The 15,813-nt window shown below is 48.7% G+C and overlaps 1 protein-coding gene across 1 annotated transcript in view; it reads left to right on the forward strand.

The window, feature by feature from the left end:
• LEO1 (LEO1 component of Paf1/RNA polymerase II complex) overlaps window positions 1-15,813 on the forward strand; it is a 233,683-nt gene that overhangs the window by 157,945 nt on the left and 59,925 nt on the right. The window contains exon 10 of the mRNA XM_086958300.1: window positions 6,332-6,518. Within this exon, the coding sequence (XP_086814426.1) occupies window positions 6,332-6,518 (187 nt within the window). The remainder of the gene's footprint in view (window positions 1-6,331; window positions 6,519-15,813) is intronic.

Here is a 15,813-nt window from a genome sequence, read left to right on the forward strand (position 1 = left end):
GCATTCATACAATGGCTCTGCACCCCCCCCCCCCCCCCCTCGTGTTCTAATTTAGCGCAAACTCGACCCAAAGGTATTGAAGTTCTTTACTTGAGCACCCGTTACATTACACACGGTCACATGCGTTATTTATAGGCTATGGGAGATAAGTGATTTGCCCAGAATTCCGTTGAGCCGACGCCGAGACTCGAACCTTGTTCCCCAGTTCCAAAATCGGTATCTCTGGTTGTTACGCCACACCCTCTTCACTTTATTTTACCTCAAACTAACATTTGCGGGAAGTAAACCTAAATATAAAGCGTAACTAAACAAGTTGCAGCAGAGAAAGAAAAGCACATTAACTACTCGCAGTCGTGAAAAACATTTGCGCTGCTGGGAAAGGTGTGAAACAGAGGAGATTGAATACTGGATCAATCCATTCTCAACAATGCATGCCAGTGGGTTAGTAAGAATCGTTCCAAGCTCCCTTTATAGCAGGCTGAAGCAAGCATAAGGCACTACACAACTAACATGATCATGTTTTGGAGTGCGCGCAGTAGAAACCGAGGGGCTCTGGGCCAGAGCAGGTCTAGAGGGAGGGCCATGTGAACTGAGCCGTCCCAATGTAGCCCCATGGCCCACCAAGGCCCATTTACAATTAGTAAACTTTCATTCTGTTTTTTAATGAGTTACCTGCACTTCAGCATCGCGTTCTCGGCTTGTTTAGCGTTTTGAAACCTGTAGTGCCTGGGACAGGTGTGGAGTCAGTCGGAATGGGAGAGAGTGTGTGTGTGTGTGTGTGTGTGTGAGAAACAGAGTGAGAGAGAGACAGAGTGAGAGAGAGACAGAGTGTGAGAGAGACAGAGTGTGAGAGAGACAGAGTGTGAGAGAGACAGAGTGTGAGAGAGACAGAGTGTGAGAGAGACAGAGTGTGAGAGAGACAGAGTGTGAGAGAGACAGAGTGTGAGAGAGACAGAGTGTGAGAGAGACAGAGTGTGAGAGAGACAGAGTGTGAGAGAGACAGAGTGTGAGAGAGACAGAGTGTGAGAGAGACAGAGTGTGAGAGAGACAGAGTGTGAGAGAGACAGAGTGTGAGAGAGACAGAGTGAGTGGGAAAGAGAAAGTGAGAGGGAGTGAGAAAGTGTGTGAGAGAGACAGAGTGTGAGAGAGACAGAGTGAGTGGGAAAGAGAAAGTGAGAGGGAGTGAGAAAGTGTGTGAGCGAGTGTGTGTCTGTGTACACAGCAGGGTACCTGTGACACACCCATTACATCAAAAGCGACCTACCCAAGCTCCCATCACACAGCACGCAAGAGACGCGTATAGCAGAAAGAATCTAATTGGATTTTGCCAGCCCAAGAACAGTGATTGAAAATGTACCTACAATTCGGCAACTATAAAGTCTGCTAACATAATTTAAACAACCTTAAGACACAGGCACCGCACTTCGGCGCGCTGGTGGCTGTGTTGGTCTCTCATAAATCCCAGAAGCTACGAATGGATTACAGCTGTTATCAGCGCCGCGCGCCCCACATGAGTTGTGTTATAAGTGAATTAATTCTGCTTAGAAAACGACAAAAATCCCCTTCACATTAACACTAGACAAAACTGCATATTTCATGCCTTAAATCTGTAAAACATATGTGTTCAGGCTGCACACACCTTCTAGGACTGTGTAGTGCGTCGTAGGAGGAGTATGCAAGACACAGAAGAGCGAATGGTCCAAATTGCTATTCTTTCAGCAATCGGAAAGGCCACTCTTTCAACAATCAGAAAAGGGCCCTAGGCTGGGGAGGCAAGATGGCGGGCGCTTCAGCGGCCGAGTGAGAGGTTGTGCGGAGCTCCTACCTGTTGCTGATCTGCTCGTGTTATCCCGCTGTTCTGCTGCCTCCTTGGTGTATCGGCGTCAGTGGGGCTTTCCGATTCCTGCATGCCGGCGTTTGCTGTTGCTCTGAAGGCTCCGACGGCGTGCTCCCTAGGAGGTGCTTGTCTGACCGGGACTCCGCTCCGTGGCTACTGGAGGGGAGTTTGTGCCGTCTCGAGCAGTGTGGACTGACGTGGCCGTAGAGCTTTGCCATCGCTCTATTGCTCCTGTCGAACACTGCCCACATAAACCCGTTGGACGCTGCTGCTGACTGGTAGTGGGGAAGCAAGCATCGGGTTGAGTTGCGAGGAGGAGCCGGCTTGAATTATTGATATCAGCTTGAGGAGAAAAGCTGTGGAGATTGCCGACCGCCAAGTGCTGTAAAGTTTGACTTTGAGCACGGTTTCTGGGACTGCTCTTTACTACCATGAGGGCGTGTTTTCAACTACTGACGAGGGAGAGGCTGAAGGTGGGCGGGTGAGAGAAGAGGCAGCCAGAAAACCGCCGCGCGCCCCTCTGCAGACTCCCCCTGCATTCCAGAGAGGCGCGCGACGCAATCCGCTCTGCATTGCCATGCTGTGGAGACAAGACCTGGCCGCGCGCACAACGTTATCCTATGGGAAAACGATGCGCGCGGCCAGGTCTTGTCTCCCTTCGGCGCTGAGACGCCGACTATAGTTCTCTGGCGAGAACGCGCTTTTCAAGCGCGTTATAGCCGAGACCTAAAAAGGACACAGAAACGGCTAAGTCAATGGGAGCATTGCAACAGCCATCTCAGAGAGGTTCCTTTCGTAGGTCCACCTATAGAGGCGGATCACTAAATACAGGCATAACCCAGCAATCAACCTCTTTTACACCAACATCATCTAAAGGTAATTCTAGAGGCAGTTACAGAGGTAACAACAACAAGGGTAGAGGTCGCGGAAACAACAACAACCGCAAAACAGTGACTTCATACAGCTCCCCCCAGACCATGCAACACCGGTCGGGGGCGCCTATCACAGTTCCTACCTGTCTGGGAAAACATCACATCAGACAGGTGAGTGAGACAAATTATCCAACATGGTTATTGCCTAGAACTCACTGCTACCCCACCAAACATCCCCCCCAGACAGCATCCAATGAGTCAAGATCATCTGACATTATTAAAATATGAGGTACTATCGCTGCTACAAAACCATGTGATAGAGGAGGTTCCACAACATCAACAAGGAACAGAAGTATACTCTCTATACTTTCTAATTCCTAAAAAAGACGGATCTTTAGGGCCTATACTAGACCTCAGATCTCTCAATGCATACAGAAATTCTGAACATTTCCACATGATCACGCTCCAATAGGTACTTCCTTTACTGAAGAAAGGGGGCTTTCTTTCTACACTGGATCTAAAAGACGCCTACTTTCATATCCCAATTCACAAAGCTCCCAGAAAATACCTCAGATTTGTAATAAAAGGACGACATTATCAATTCAAGGTCCTTCCGTTAGGAGTCACAACAGCACCAAGGGTGTTCACAAAATGCCTAGCAGTGGTTGCAGCACACCTAAGAAGACAGCAAATACATGTCTTCCCTTACTTGGACGACTGGCTAATAAAGGCCATGTCACAAGAGGAATGTCTTCAAACACACAAAAGACAATTCAACTGCTGCACCAGCTGTCTAGGTAAACTACACAAAATCCCACCTGCAACCAAACAAGGTTCAACAATACCTAGGGGCTACTATAAATACAGAAAAAGCCATAGTATACCCTAATCCAGTCAGGATTCAGACAATGCTCACCCTAATTCGAAGATTTCAACATCAACACTCATTAGCAGCTCGAGTGCTCATGCAGTTATTAGGGATGATGTCCTCTTGCATACTGTTAATCCCATATGCCAGACTACAAATGTGTCCCCTTCAAGAATGTCTAGCAACACAGTGGAATCAGGCTCAAGGTCAGATTACAGATCTGGTGTTGGTAGACGACCGCACGCATCGCTCTCTGAAGTGGTGGAATACAACAAACATTTCCAAAGGGCGGTCGTTCCTAGAACCAATTCCACAAGTGGTACTAACAGCGGATGCATCGCTCACCGGATGGGGAGCTCATATGGAGAGATACACAGTACAAGGGAGATGGAGTGTACAGCACAAACCACTGCATATAAATCATCTAGAACTACTAGCGGTGTTTCTAGCATTAAAAGCTTTTCAAATGCATATTCTCAACAAAGCAGTCCTGGTCAGAACAGACAACATGACAGCAATGTATTATATTCAAAAACAGGGGGCGGCACACTCTCTCCAACTATCCAGACTAGCGCAGGAAATTTGGAGATGGGCCATTCCTTAAAACATCTATCTGTTAGCCGAACACCTTCCAGGAGTTCAAAATCAGATAGCAGACATCTTAAGCAGAGAGTCAGAACAAATACACGAATGGGAACTGCACAACCAAATACTGCAGCCATTCTTCCAAAGATGGGGACAACCGGAGATAGATCTCTTTGCCACTCTTCAGAACGCAAAATGCTAAAGCTTCGCATCCAGGTACCCACACCACCTGTCGCAGGGCAATGCATTATGGATAAATTGTCCCAACAAATTTGCATACGCTTTCCCCCCTCTCCCACTAATTCCATTAGTGGTTCGAAAACTGCAACAACATTCAATGACCATGATACTGGTATCACCCACGTGGGCACGGCAGACGTGGTTCACCACGCTCCTACAACTCTCACAGGTGCCACACCAGAAATTAAGAATCTCACCCATGCACCTTACACAGAACCATGGAGAAATAATGCACCCAGATCCCAAACAACTGAACCTAGCGATCTGGCTCCTGAGGTCTTAGAATTTGGATACCTAAATTTACCTCCAAACTGTATGGAAATTATTAAGCAAGCAAGGCGTTCCACCATCAGAGCCTGCTATGCAGCAAAGTGGAAAAGGTTTGCTGTATACTGTAACAGTAACAACATCAACCCTCTGGACGCATCTACACAAAATATCATTTGCTACTTACTACACTTACAGCAATGTAACCTTGCTTAAACCTCCATTAGAGTACATCTTGCAGCTATAGCAGCATACCTGCAAAACAGGCAACATCTATCCCTGTTTAGGGTACCCGCAATTAAGGCTTTCATGGAAGGCCTCAAAAGAGTTATTCCACCAAGACTACCACCTTCTCCAGTCGGGAACCTCAACATAGTACTCACCAGACTAATGGGGCCACCTTTTGAACCTATGCATAGGTGTGAAATACAATTTCTGACATGGAAGGTGGCCTTCCTTATAGCCATTACCTCCCTCAGGAGAGTGAGTGAGTTACAGGCATTAACAATACAAGAACCATTTCTACAGTTACACCAGAATAAGGTGGTTCTTAGAACAGACCCAAAGTTCTTGCCTAAAGTAATTTCAGCATTCCGCATCAATCAGCCAGTGGAACTACCAGTCTTTTTTCTAAAGCCACAGACGGTAGCAGAGAGGGCCCTACATACACTAGATGTCAAAAGGGCAATATTATATTACATAGAACGAACACAAACTTTCAGAAAAACTAAACAACTATTTGTAGCGTTTTCCCCAACACATAAAGGCAACCCTATATCTAAAGCAGGTGGATTGTAAAATGTATACAGATATGTTACATAAAGGCAAAAAGAACACTAACTGTTCCCCCTAGAGCTCATCCTACACGCAAACTAGGGGCATCTATGGCATTCTTAGGGAACATTCCCCTAAATGACATATGCAAAGCAGCAACTTGGTCTACACCGCATACCTTCACGAAACACTACTGTGTTGTTGTTGTACAGGCAAGACAACAAGCAAATGTGGGCCAACTGTATTAAAAGCTTTATTTCAGACTGTTGCAACAGACACTGGTGACCACCGCTAGGGAGGTAACTGCTGTGTAATCTATTCCTAATGTACCATCTGCAGCCCATATGCCTCGAACTGAATACGCTACTTACCAGTATTCATCTGTTCTTGGCATAGAGGGCTGCAGAGTGGTACATGCCCTCCCTGCCTCCCCGGAAACCTGTGTCTGTTCCAACATTATCTTATTTAGATACACTTACATGGGCATCTCTTTCTGTATTCTATCATACTACTCCATCTAACCCTACTATGGCAAAACAATCTAAGGATGGAGCTGATGCCCATGCGCACTATCACCCAAAGGAGGAGTCACCAGCCTCGTGACTACAAAAGACTTCTCCAAGAGAAAAACAAGTGCAATCATCCGAGCCCAACACCAGATGGCGATGTATCCATAATGTACCACTCTGCAGCCCTCTATGCCAATAACAGATGCATACTGGTAAGTAGCATATTCCTTGCCACATTCCTTGGAAATAGAAAACCATATTGTATTTCGGTTGAATTTTAGACCATTTGTTCCTTTCTGATTTGCAAAGTATGATGTGGAAATTCTTTGATGAATGCACTATTTTGATTGAGTTGTGATACCTCTCATCTATGCTCTAGAAAGAAGAAGAGAGGTTACGAGCTTCAATCCGCAGAGAATCCCAACAGCGACGCATGAGAGAGAAGCAGCATCAGCGAGGGCTGAGTGCAAACTACCTTGAGCCAGACCGCTATGACGACGAAGAGGAGGGCGATGAAGCAATTAGCTTGGCTGCTATTAAGGGAAAATACAAAGGGGGCTCCAGAGGTAACAAGTCAGACTTCATTCAGCTGTCTTTTCAGCCTCATTTCAAGCTGAACATAGCATGTTTAGGATAGAGGACTTTTTTATTTTTACAAACTTAAATCAGCGCCCTGCAATGTACGTTAGTTCAAATAGCTTTTCATTGTATTGTATACAGTACTTCTGTAGTAGGGGATCTCTGTGTATAGTCCTAATCTAGTGAATAGTCCTGCTCATGTGCGGGGACCCCGGAGCAATAACAAATAATCTCTTAAGCTGTCTTCTTTGCAGAATTGCACAGACACTTAAGAGAGAATTTAAAGACAAATAATGCAGCCTATACATGCAAGGCTACACTGTCCAGTACTTCAACTAGAAGAAGACAAGCACCCATAGGCTGCCATTATGTGGCTTAAAAAGGGATACCGTGCCTTTAAGGAAACTTTCTAGAACTCTCCTGGTATCCCAGAATGCACAGCAACTCCCTCCACCTTAAGTTCTTTTTTCCGGCTCCTGCTAGCAGGACCCTGGAGCATTGAGCGCTCCCTTTTTTGGGTTTATTTCAAAATTGTGCACTTTTAAAGTGTTAGAGTGTGTTCACTCGACATGCTTTTGCCTTGTCTACATCTGACTGGAGTTTCTCTGCTGTTTTGGCTGTTTCCTTTTATCAAATGTGCCTGCTTTATTTGATAAATGCCCTGAGTGCTCCAGGAAAAAGGCAAAATCGGATCCTCACAGGGTTTGTATCCTGTGCCTGCCTTCTTCTCATGTCCCTGAGGAGTGTGACATCTGTCTGCAGTTTCCTAAAAGAACCCTCAAGGACAGGTAAAAGACCAGGCTCCAAGGCTTGGAGCTGAGAAGGCTGCAAGGACAAGTCGGGTCTGGGCATGAAGGGGGTCCTTCCTCTGCCCGTACGTCGGCCGGTGGGGGGCTCCCCAGTGAAGAAAAGTCTCCGTCGACGTCGATAGCCTCGGCGTCGAAGGGAATGACCACAGTCTGTTCTCCGTCTCCCCAGGGCTCCTGGTCGAAGCGACGTCAACGCTCGAGGACTGGTTCTTCGTCGAGCGATTATCGACGTCGAGAGAGGTCAAGACGCCGGCGCTCGCCGTCGAGGCGACACCGCCGGTCACAGTCGACGTCGACGCATAAGTCTGTGACGTCGAGACGAAGATCAGCGTCGAGACGGAGGTCTTCGACGCCGAGGAGGTCACCGTCGTCGAGGAGACGATCGACATCGAAACATCGCTTGTCGAGGAGACGGCCGTCGACATCGAGGCGGCGTCAAGGAGACGGTCGTCGACGTCAAGGAGACGTTCTTCGACGTCGAAGGAACGCTCAGCGTCGAGGGGGAAGACTGGACGTTCTAGGACTAGGACAGAGTCCCCAGCTTCAGCGAGCACGCGGTCGCGGCGGCGCCGTCGCTCGCCCACTAGGGAGAGGGCCTCTAGATCGCCCCCCTCTGGTCAGAAGAAGAAGAAAAGAAGAGTGGGACGGTCTCCGGACTCGGAGTACTCTCAAGTTTACTCTCCCACCAAACCAAAGTCGCCTACGCCGCCTCCTTTACCCGTGAATCCTCCTCCACGGACCCAGACTTCTCCCCCACAACCTCCTACGCCTCCACCACCGCAGGTTCATCCTCATCGTCCTCCTCCACCGGCTCCGCTGAGGTCCACCTCGCTGCCTCATTTGCCGACGCCGCCTACGGGGCTTCCTCAGCCTAGGCTCCCGGCTCGGCCTCCTCACCGCCCACCTGTCCGGCCTGTGGACCGCCCAAAACCGCGGAGATTGAGGTCTTGCTCACGGCGGAGAGATAGGTCCAGGAGTCGCCATCGCTCCTCTACGAGGTCCAGACGACGCCATAGGAAAGACAGATCTAGATCCTGCCACACGGACTCGTCCAGTGCCAGGGATTTCTCGCCAACCCAGTCGGACTCCCCTCGGACGAGAGTGTCCCCAATAGACAATATTGTCTCCTTCCAGGAGGTGTTGCTGCGAGGAGCGACTAAGTTGGGCATCACGCTCACTACGCCCACACCCTTGACTTCCGTCATTTTCGAGACCCTTCACAAGAAATAATTGTCTCGACCGTTGTCACCGTTGGTGACAACCCGCCATGGAGCTCTTCCTCTCCCCTGCGGTTACTAAAGCAGCGCCTTCCAGGCTGCAAAGGAATTATCGGGCCCCTGACACGGACCCTGCGTTCCTTCGCTTGGACCCGGCGCCGGATTCGGTGATTGTGACGGAGGCGAGGAAGCAGCACGCAACCACTCCATCATCGACAGTGCCTCCTGATAAGGAGAGCCGCTGGACGGATTAGGCAGGCAGGAAGGTCTGCGGGACGGCAGCCACGTCTATGAAGGCCGCGAGTGCCGCGGCCTTGCTGGGGCGTTATGATCGGTCCCTCTGGGAGTCCCTAACACGGTTCGTGGAACGTCTTCCAAGAGAGGATAGGGAAGATTTCCAAGAAATCCCTAATGTAGGACTGATGGTCTCCAACCAGCTGATCTGTTCCGCTGCGGATTCCTCCCTCCTGGCAGCACACGGATACTGCCATGGGGTCAACTTGAGGCGCCACGCCTGGCTGCTTCTGACGTCCTTGAAGCCCGAGGCGCAGCAGAGGGTGGCCAATCTACCCTTCTCTGGTGAGACCCTGTTTGGTGAACACGCAGACGAGAAGATGGCCCGTATGAAGGCGGAGGCGGAGACCTTGACGCCTGTCGGACTGGAAAACCCGAAGGAACAGAAGAAGACCTTCCGCTCATTCCAGAGACGGTACGGGGCACAAGGTAGAGGGCAAGGTCGCCAGGCTGGACAACAACAGCTGCAGTTCCAGCGACTCCCGTTCCAAAAGCGCCAGAGGGGCCGTGGTGGTCAGCAGGCTTCATCCGCGACCAACGGCCCGGCTGGGTCTAGGCCCTGAGCTGTTACTTCCCCTTCATCCGTTACCCGCTCCGGTGGGGGAAAGCATTCAACATTACCTGGCAGAGTGGAGAAACATTACTCTGGACAAGTGGGTGCTAAATATTGTTTGCATGGATACAGTCTTCGTTTCACCAGCCCGCCTCCAGCGATTCCACCGGTCTACGCACAGTTCCGACTGTGGGAGCTCCAAGCGGAGGCTGATACCCTGTTAAGAAAAAGGGCGATAGAAGACGTTCCTTTGTCTCAAAGGGGAAAGGGTCTTTACTTATGCTTCCTCCTAGTACAGAAGAAGGACAAGAACGAGTTCAGGCCCATTCTGGATTTGCGACAAGCAAACAAGTGGATTCGCAGGGAGAAGTTTTGCATGCTGTCCTTGCACCAGATCGATCCTCAGCTGCAGAGGGGAGACTGGCTGTGCGCGATAGATCTGCGAAATGCGTACTTTCATGTGCCCATTGCACGGAAACATCGGAAGTTCCTGCGCTTCCTAGTCCACGCCAATCATTATCAGTATGCCGTACTACTGTTTGGACTGAAGTCTGCACCCAGGACTTTTTCAAAATGCATGGCTGTGGTGGCAGCGCACCTGAGAAAGAACAAGGTGTTTGTCTATCCGTACCTGGACGATTGGTTGATCAAAGCCTCCACCTTCCAGGAAGCACAGTTGCACTTCAACAGGACGGCCGTCCTGCTGAAGCAGTCTGGGGTTGCGCATAAGTCTGTCCAAGTCTGTCCCGATTCCTGTGCAGTGCCTACAGTACTTGGGAGCCTCCATCAATACGTTGTTGGCAAGCGTGTCTCCTTCGGAGGAGAGACGCTTATCCATCCTTCGGAAGGCTCAGGCTCTCATAGCTGCTCCATCTACAACAGTGAGGACGGTGTCTTCTCTAATGGGATCGATGGCCTCTTGTATCTTCCTCACACCACACGCGCGCCTACACATGAGGCCGCTACAGGAATGTTTGGAGGATCAGTGGGACCAGAGGAAAGGGTGTTGGGACGACCGGATTCAGTATTCTCTTCACGCCCAACAGTCCCTGAGATGGTGGTGCTCGGCAGAGAATCTACTCAGAGGGGTTCCTTTCCACAAGGATATCCCGATTCGGACTATCATGACGGATGCGTCTCTCCTGGGCTGGGGAGCGCATTCAGACCATCTACAGATCCAGGGAACGTGGTCTGCGGCGGAGTCCACGTATCATCAATTTCCTGTAACTCAGAGTTGTTCACTTGGCAATGAAGGCCTTTCTTCCGTCCTTCCAGACCAGCTCCTTGCTTGTACAAATGGACAATACAATCACGATGTATTACCTGAACAAGCAGGGGGGCTCGAGATCGCGCACACTGTCACAGGAGGCGCAGGCGATCTGGCACAGGCTGCTAGCCAGAGGATTGACGATAACGGCGACTCATCTGCCCGGTGTACAGAATGTTCAGGCGGACGCCCTCAGCAGGCTGCTGCAAGAAAACCAGGAGTGGGTCATAAACGACGAAGTGCTTGAAGACATCTTCGCCGTGTGGGGCACTCCAGACGTGGATCTGTTCGCCACCACTGAAAAACAGCAAATGTCGCGACTTCGCCTCGAGGTATTACCAGCCAGGGACGCTGGGGAACGCGTTATGGATCAACTGGTCAAACAGCTTTCTGTACGCTTTTCCACCCATTCCCCTGATTCCGGCGGTGCTCATCAAGCTGGCCCAGTCTTGGGTGCGGATGATCCTCATTGCTCCGGAATGGCCCAGGCAGTGGTGGTTCACGGACCTGCTTCATTGCTCGATCCTGCCTCATCGGCGGCTGCCGTGTCGGCCGGACCTTCTACGAAGTTCGGGGGCAGATGGTGCACCCCATCCTCTCGTCGTTGAGTTTGGCGGCATGGCTCCTGAGATTGTGCAATATGGCCACTTAAATATTCCTGAGGATTGCATGGACATACTGAAGGAGGCTAAGAGGCCGTCGACTAGGACCTCTTATGCAAGAGATTCTGCATCTGGTTCATGTCTAAGAACTATGATTTTATGACCTGCAAGGAGGATGTCATCCTTCCATACCTTCTGCATCTGGCTCAGTCTGGACTTAATTTCCATTCCATTAAGGTTCATCTGGCTGCATTGACTGCTTACAGAAAATGTCCTTCACAGACATCTTTCTTCCAGATCCCTGCGATTAAGGATTTTTTGGAAGGATTGAAGAAGGTGTTCCCTCCTGTTCGACTTCCTTCACCGGCATGGGAACTGAATGTGGTGCTGTCCAGATTGATGAAGGAGCCTTTTGAACCTATTCATAAGGCTTCGCTGCAGCACCTGTCGTGGAAAGCGGCGTTCCTCGTGGCCATTACATCGGCCCGCAGGGTGAGTGAGATTCAGACATTGTGTTGCCAAGAACCTTATACTGTGTTTCATGCTGCTAAGGTTGTTATGCGTACTCACCCCAAGTTCCTTCCCAAGGTGATTTCTGATTTTCATGTTAATCAGACGATAACGTTTCCAACTTTTTTCCAGAATCCTTCTACTCCCGCGGAAAGGTCTCTTCATTCCCTGGATGTTAGAAGGGTGTTGAAATTTTATCTGGATAAGACTAAAGACATTCGCAGGTCCGACCAATTGTTTGTCAACTATGGGTCGGTTAGGACTGGTCTGGCTACTTCGAAGCAATCTATCTCTAGGTGGATTGTGTCGTGTATCCAGCTTTGTTATCAGAAAGCAAATAAGACCTTGGGGGTAAGCCTAAGGCGCATTCCACCAGGGGCAAAGCGGCTACAACTGCTTTGCTTCGTAATGTTCCCATTGCAGAAATCTGCAAGGCTGCCACTTGGAAGTCGGTCCATACCTTTGCTAAACATTACTGTCTGGACTCTGATGCCAGGGCAGATGCTCAGGTCGGACAGGCTTCGCTGCGAAATCTGTTCGCATAATAGTGGTGTTTTTTTTTTCTCCACCGCCGGGTTGTTTTTTGGATGGGCTTGCCATTCAAATCAGTAGGTTAGGACTATACACAGAGATCCCCTACTACAGAAGGAGTAGTTTCTTACCTGTAACTCCAGTTCTGTAGTAGGGGTATCTCTGTTATAGTCATAAGCGCCCGCCCTCCTCCCCGGTAGAGAAAGTGATGAAATGATGAATGCTACATGTCTAGCTGATACACCTCCAAAAAGAACTGATAGTGGAGGGAGTTGCTGTGCATTTTGGGATACCAGGAGTGTTCTAGAAAGTTTCCTTAAAGGCACGGTATCCCTTCTTAAGCCACATAATGGCAGCCTATGGGGGCTTTTCTGTCCTGTCCTACCTCTCTATCATTCCAAGGATTTGGTGAAGGGGGGGAAGTGTTTTCCATGGTTAAACCTGGCAGACAGGTCTAAAGTGGTATATTTTTGGAATATCCTTGCATTTCTAGTTGAAGTACTGGACAGTGTAGCCTTGCATGTATAGGCTGCATTATTTGTCTTTAAATTTTCTCTTAAGTGTCTGTGCAATTCTGCAAAGAAGACAGTTTAAGAGATTATTTTTGATTGCTCCGGGGTCCCCCACACATGAGCGGGACTATTCACTAAATTATGACTATAACAGAGATACCCCTACTACAGAACTGGAGTTACAGGTAAGAAACTACTCCTTCCTGCTATTTATTTACCTTGCAGAAGTTACTCGCGCACCCAGCTCCTTCAAGTTCCCAACTTAAGCATCTTTAAACCTAGTAAGAACCCTGGTATTTCTTCTTTGGCTGCTTTAAAACCTGGCACTCTGGGCAAAGTTCTCATACAACCTTTCATTCAATTCTGGTCATGCCTCTAATGACTACTTTCCTGCCTTTCCCCACAAATGATTGTTTATTTCCTGAGTCCAGGCAAGTTTTGCCTGCCGTCGCGAATCAACATAAGCTTCTGACAGCTTTTTCCCATCCATCCTTTCTTTTCAAATATCCTATGTATATCGACTTGCATTGGACTTTAGGAGTACATAATGTAAGGAGTAGTTGTAGGGGCTGGTTTCTTGTTGCAGCCCCCCCACTTTTTCCCTGGCATTAGATGCATTTGACTGAAGTGTACTGGGTTCCTGCTAACCAGGTACCCAGAACTAGTGTTCTTTCCCTAAATATTTTAAATTGTTTTCTCCAATTGGCAAAACCTTTAGCACCTTATGTAGTTCCCTAGTAAATGGTATCCATGGTACTTAGGACCTGAGGTACTAAAGAGGGCCCATAAGGGCTGTAGCATTAATTGTGCTACCCTAAGGGACCCCTCACCAAGCACATGCAAGGCTGCCATTGCAGGCTGTCTGTCTTGGTAATAGCATACCGGACTTTGATTCCCCGACAAACCTAATGTGCATGTATTGCAACACGAGATCATTGCCCAAACACGCCCTAGAAGTTTGGCCGCTCCTGGACTCCGACAATCCTGATATATTATTTATCACAGAGACATGGCTTCAAGAGTCCTCTACCCCAGACATCGCTATTGCCCTGCCCCATGACTACAAATTACATAGCCTCGACCGGCGCAGCAAAAAAGCAGGAGGTATTACCATCATATACAAGTCCTCCATTAAACTCCATCCCCATGACTCCTACTTAGAGCCCTGGGGTGAACTGGGCATTGTCACCCTGACCCTCGGGAATAAAGAGGCATGGAAAGTGGCCCTTATTTACAGACCCCCAGGAGTTAAAACCCACTTTGTAAATAAGCTGATTGAAGCTATTGCTCCCTACTCCCTGGCCACAGGGAATTTCCTGCTATTAGGGGATGTTAACTATCACTTGGAGCTATCCTGTGACCCCCATACCGTAGATCTAGTTAGCAACTTGACCTCTCTTGGACTCTACCCAATACCGACCGGCCCAACGCACAACGCTGGCCACACACTTATTTATTTATTGTTGATATTTATAGAGCGCGTACAATTACCCGTGGGCGTCTCGGCGCTAATATGCAATAATGTCTCTCCCTGATCAGTTGGCTCAGAAGCTAGATTTACTGATTAAATAACCATGTTTTCAGTTTTTTCCTAAACTGAAGGAGTGAGGGGCTTGTTTTTATGTGGTTTGGTAGGGTATTCCAGATTTTAGGAGCCGCGATTGAAAAGCGGCGGTCACCCCAAGAAACTGTTCTGCTGCGTTGAACCACTAGTTGGTTGAGTGAGGTGGATCGAAGGGTTCTGGGCGGAGTATAGGGAATTAGTTGCGGAAGCGCGGTCCTTGTTCCTGCAATGTTTTATACACTGTGCACAGTGATTTGAATTTTACCCTGTTTTGGATGGTTAACCAGTGGTAGCTTTTCAGAGTGTCCGAGATGGGTGCAAATTTAGGTTTTTTGGACAGCACGCGTGCCGCTGCATTCTGCACGGTCTGTAGTTTTTTGATGACTCTGTTTTGTGCATTGAGCAAAAGACCGTTACAGTAGTCTAAAGATGTCAGGACCAGGGAGGTGACTAACGTCTTGGCTGCTGAGTCAGGCAGATAAGGTATCATTTTTCTTATCATTTTGAGCTTAAAATGGGCGTTAGCTGCCACCTTATTTGCGTGAGCCATGAAGTTGAGCTGGTCATCGAATGTTACTCCTAAGTTTCTGACCTTAACGGTGGGACAGGGAGGAGTACCTAAAGCCGATGGCCACCAGGCTACAGACCAGACTGGCAAAAGGTTACCAAAGATAACCACCTCCGTTTTATCGGAATTGAGCTTCAGGCAATTTTTTGCCATCCACTCACCGATAGCAATCATCCCACTTTGGAATCTCTCTTGATCTTGATCTTATCTGTACCAACTCGACCAAAGTTGAAATCAATCACATCTCCCCTGTGCTCTGGACTGACCACTCTGTAATAACATTCTCTAACACAAGTTTCCACCCTGAACCTCACAAAATTGCCCCAAAAAAACTGAGCAGATCACTGAACAAAATTACCCAGACTGCTTTTGCTACCCATTTTTCCCCGCCCCCTATCACAGATAATACCATCCCTAATACTGTAGCGATCGACCTGAATTCTGCCATCTCCCTGGCACTAGATTATATAGCCCCGGCACGAGCCTCTAGGCCTCCCTCTTAGGTCTCACCATGGTTCACTCCGGACCTGAAAATAACCAAACACTTGGTCAGGGTTGCAGAAAGAAAATGGCGCCAAACCAAAGTCACTAATGACAGGCTACATTATAAGGCAGCTCACAGGTCTTACATGAGTGAAATTGCCACGGCCAAAAAAGTGTATCTCGGAAACAGGATCTAACAAGCAGCCAACTCTCAGAGAGAGCTATATAAAATTGTGAAAGAGTTCACCAATCCACCTGCCTGCCAGCAAACACCTAACGAATCTAAAGAGTGGGTTGACACCGTAGCCCTGTATTTTCATGACAAAATCAATGACATACACAAACTCTTTCCTCAATACCCCCCCCCCCCCC

The sequence above is a fragment of the Lissotriton vulgaris genome, chromosome 2_1 (assembly GCF_964263255.1).
Source record: "Lissotriton vulgaris chromosome 2_1, aLisVul1.2, whole genome shotgun sequence".
Classification (NCBI taxonomy): Eukaryota; Metazoa; Chordata; class Amphibia; order Caudata; family Salamandridae; genus Lissotriton; species Lissotriton vulgaris.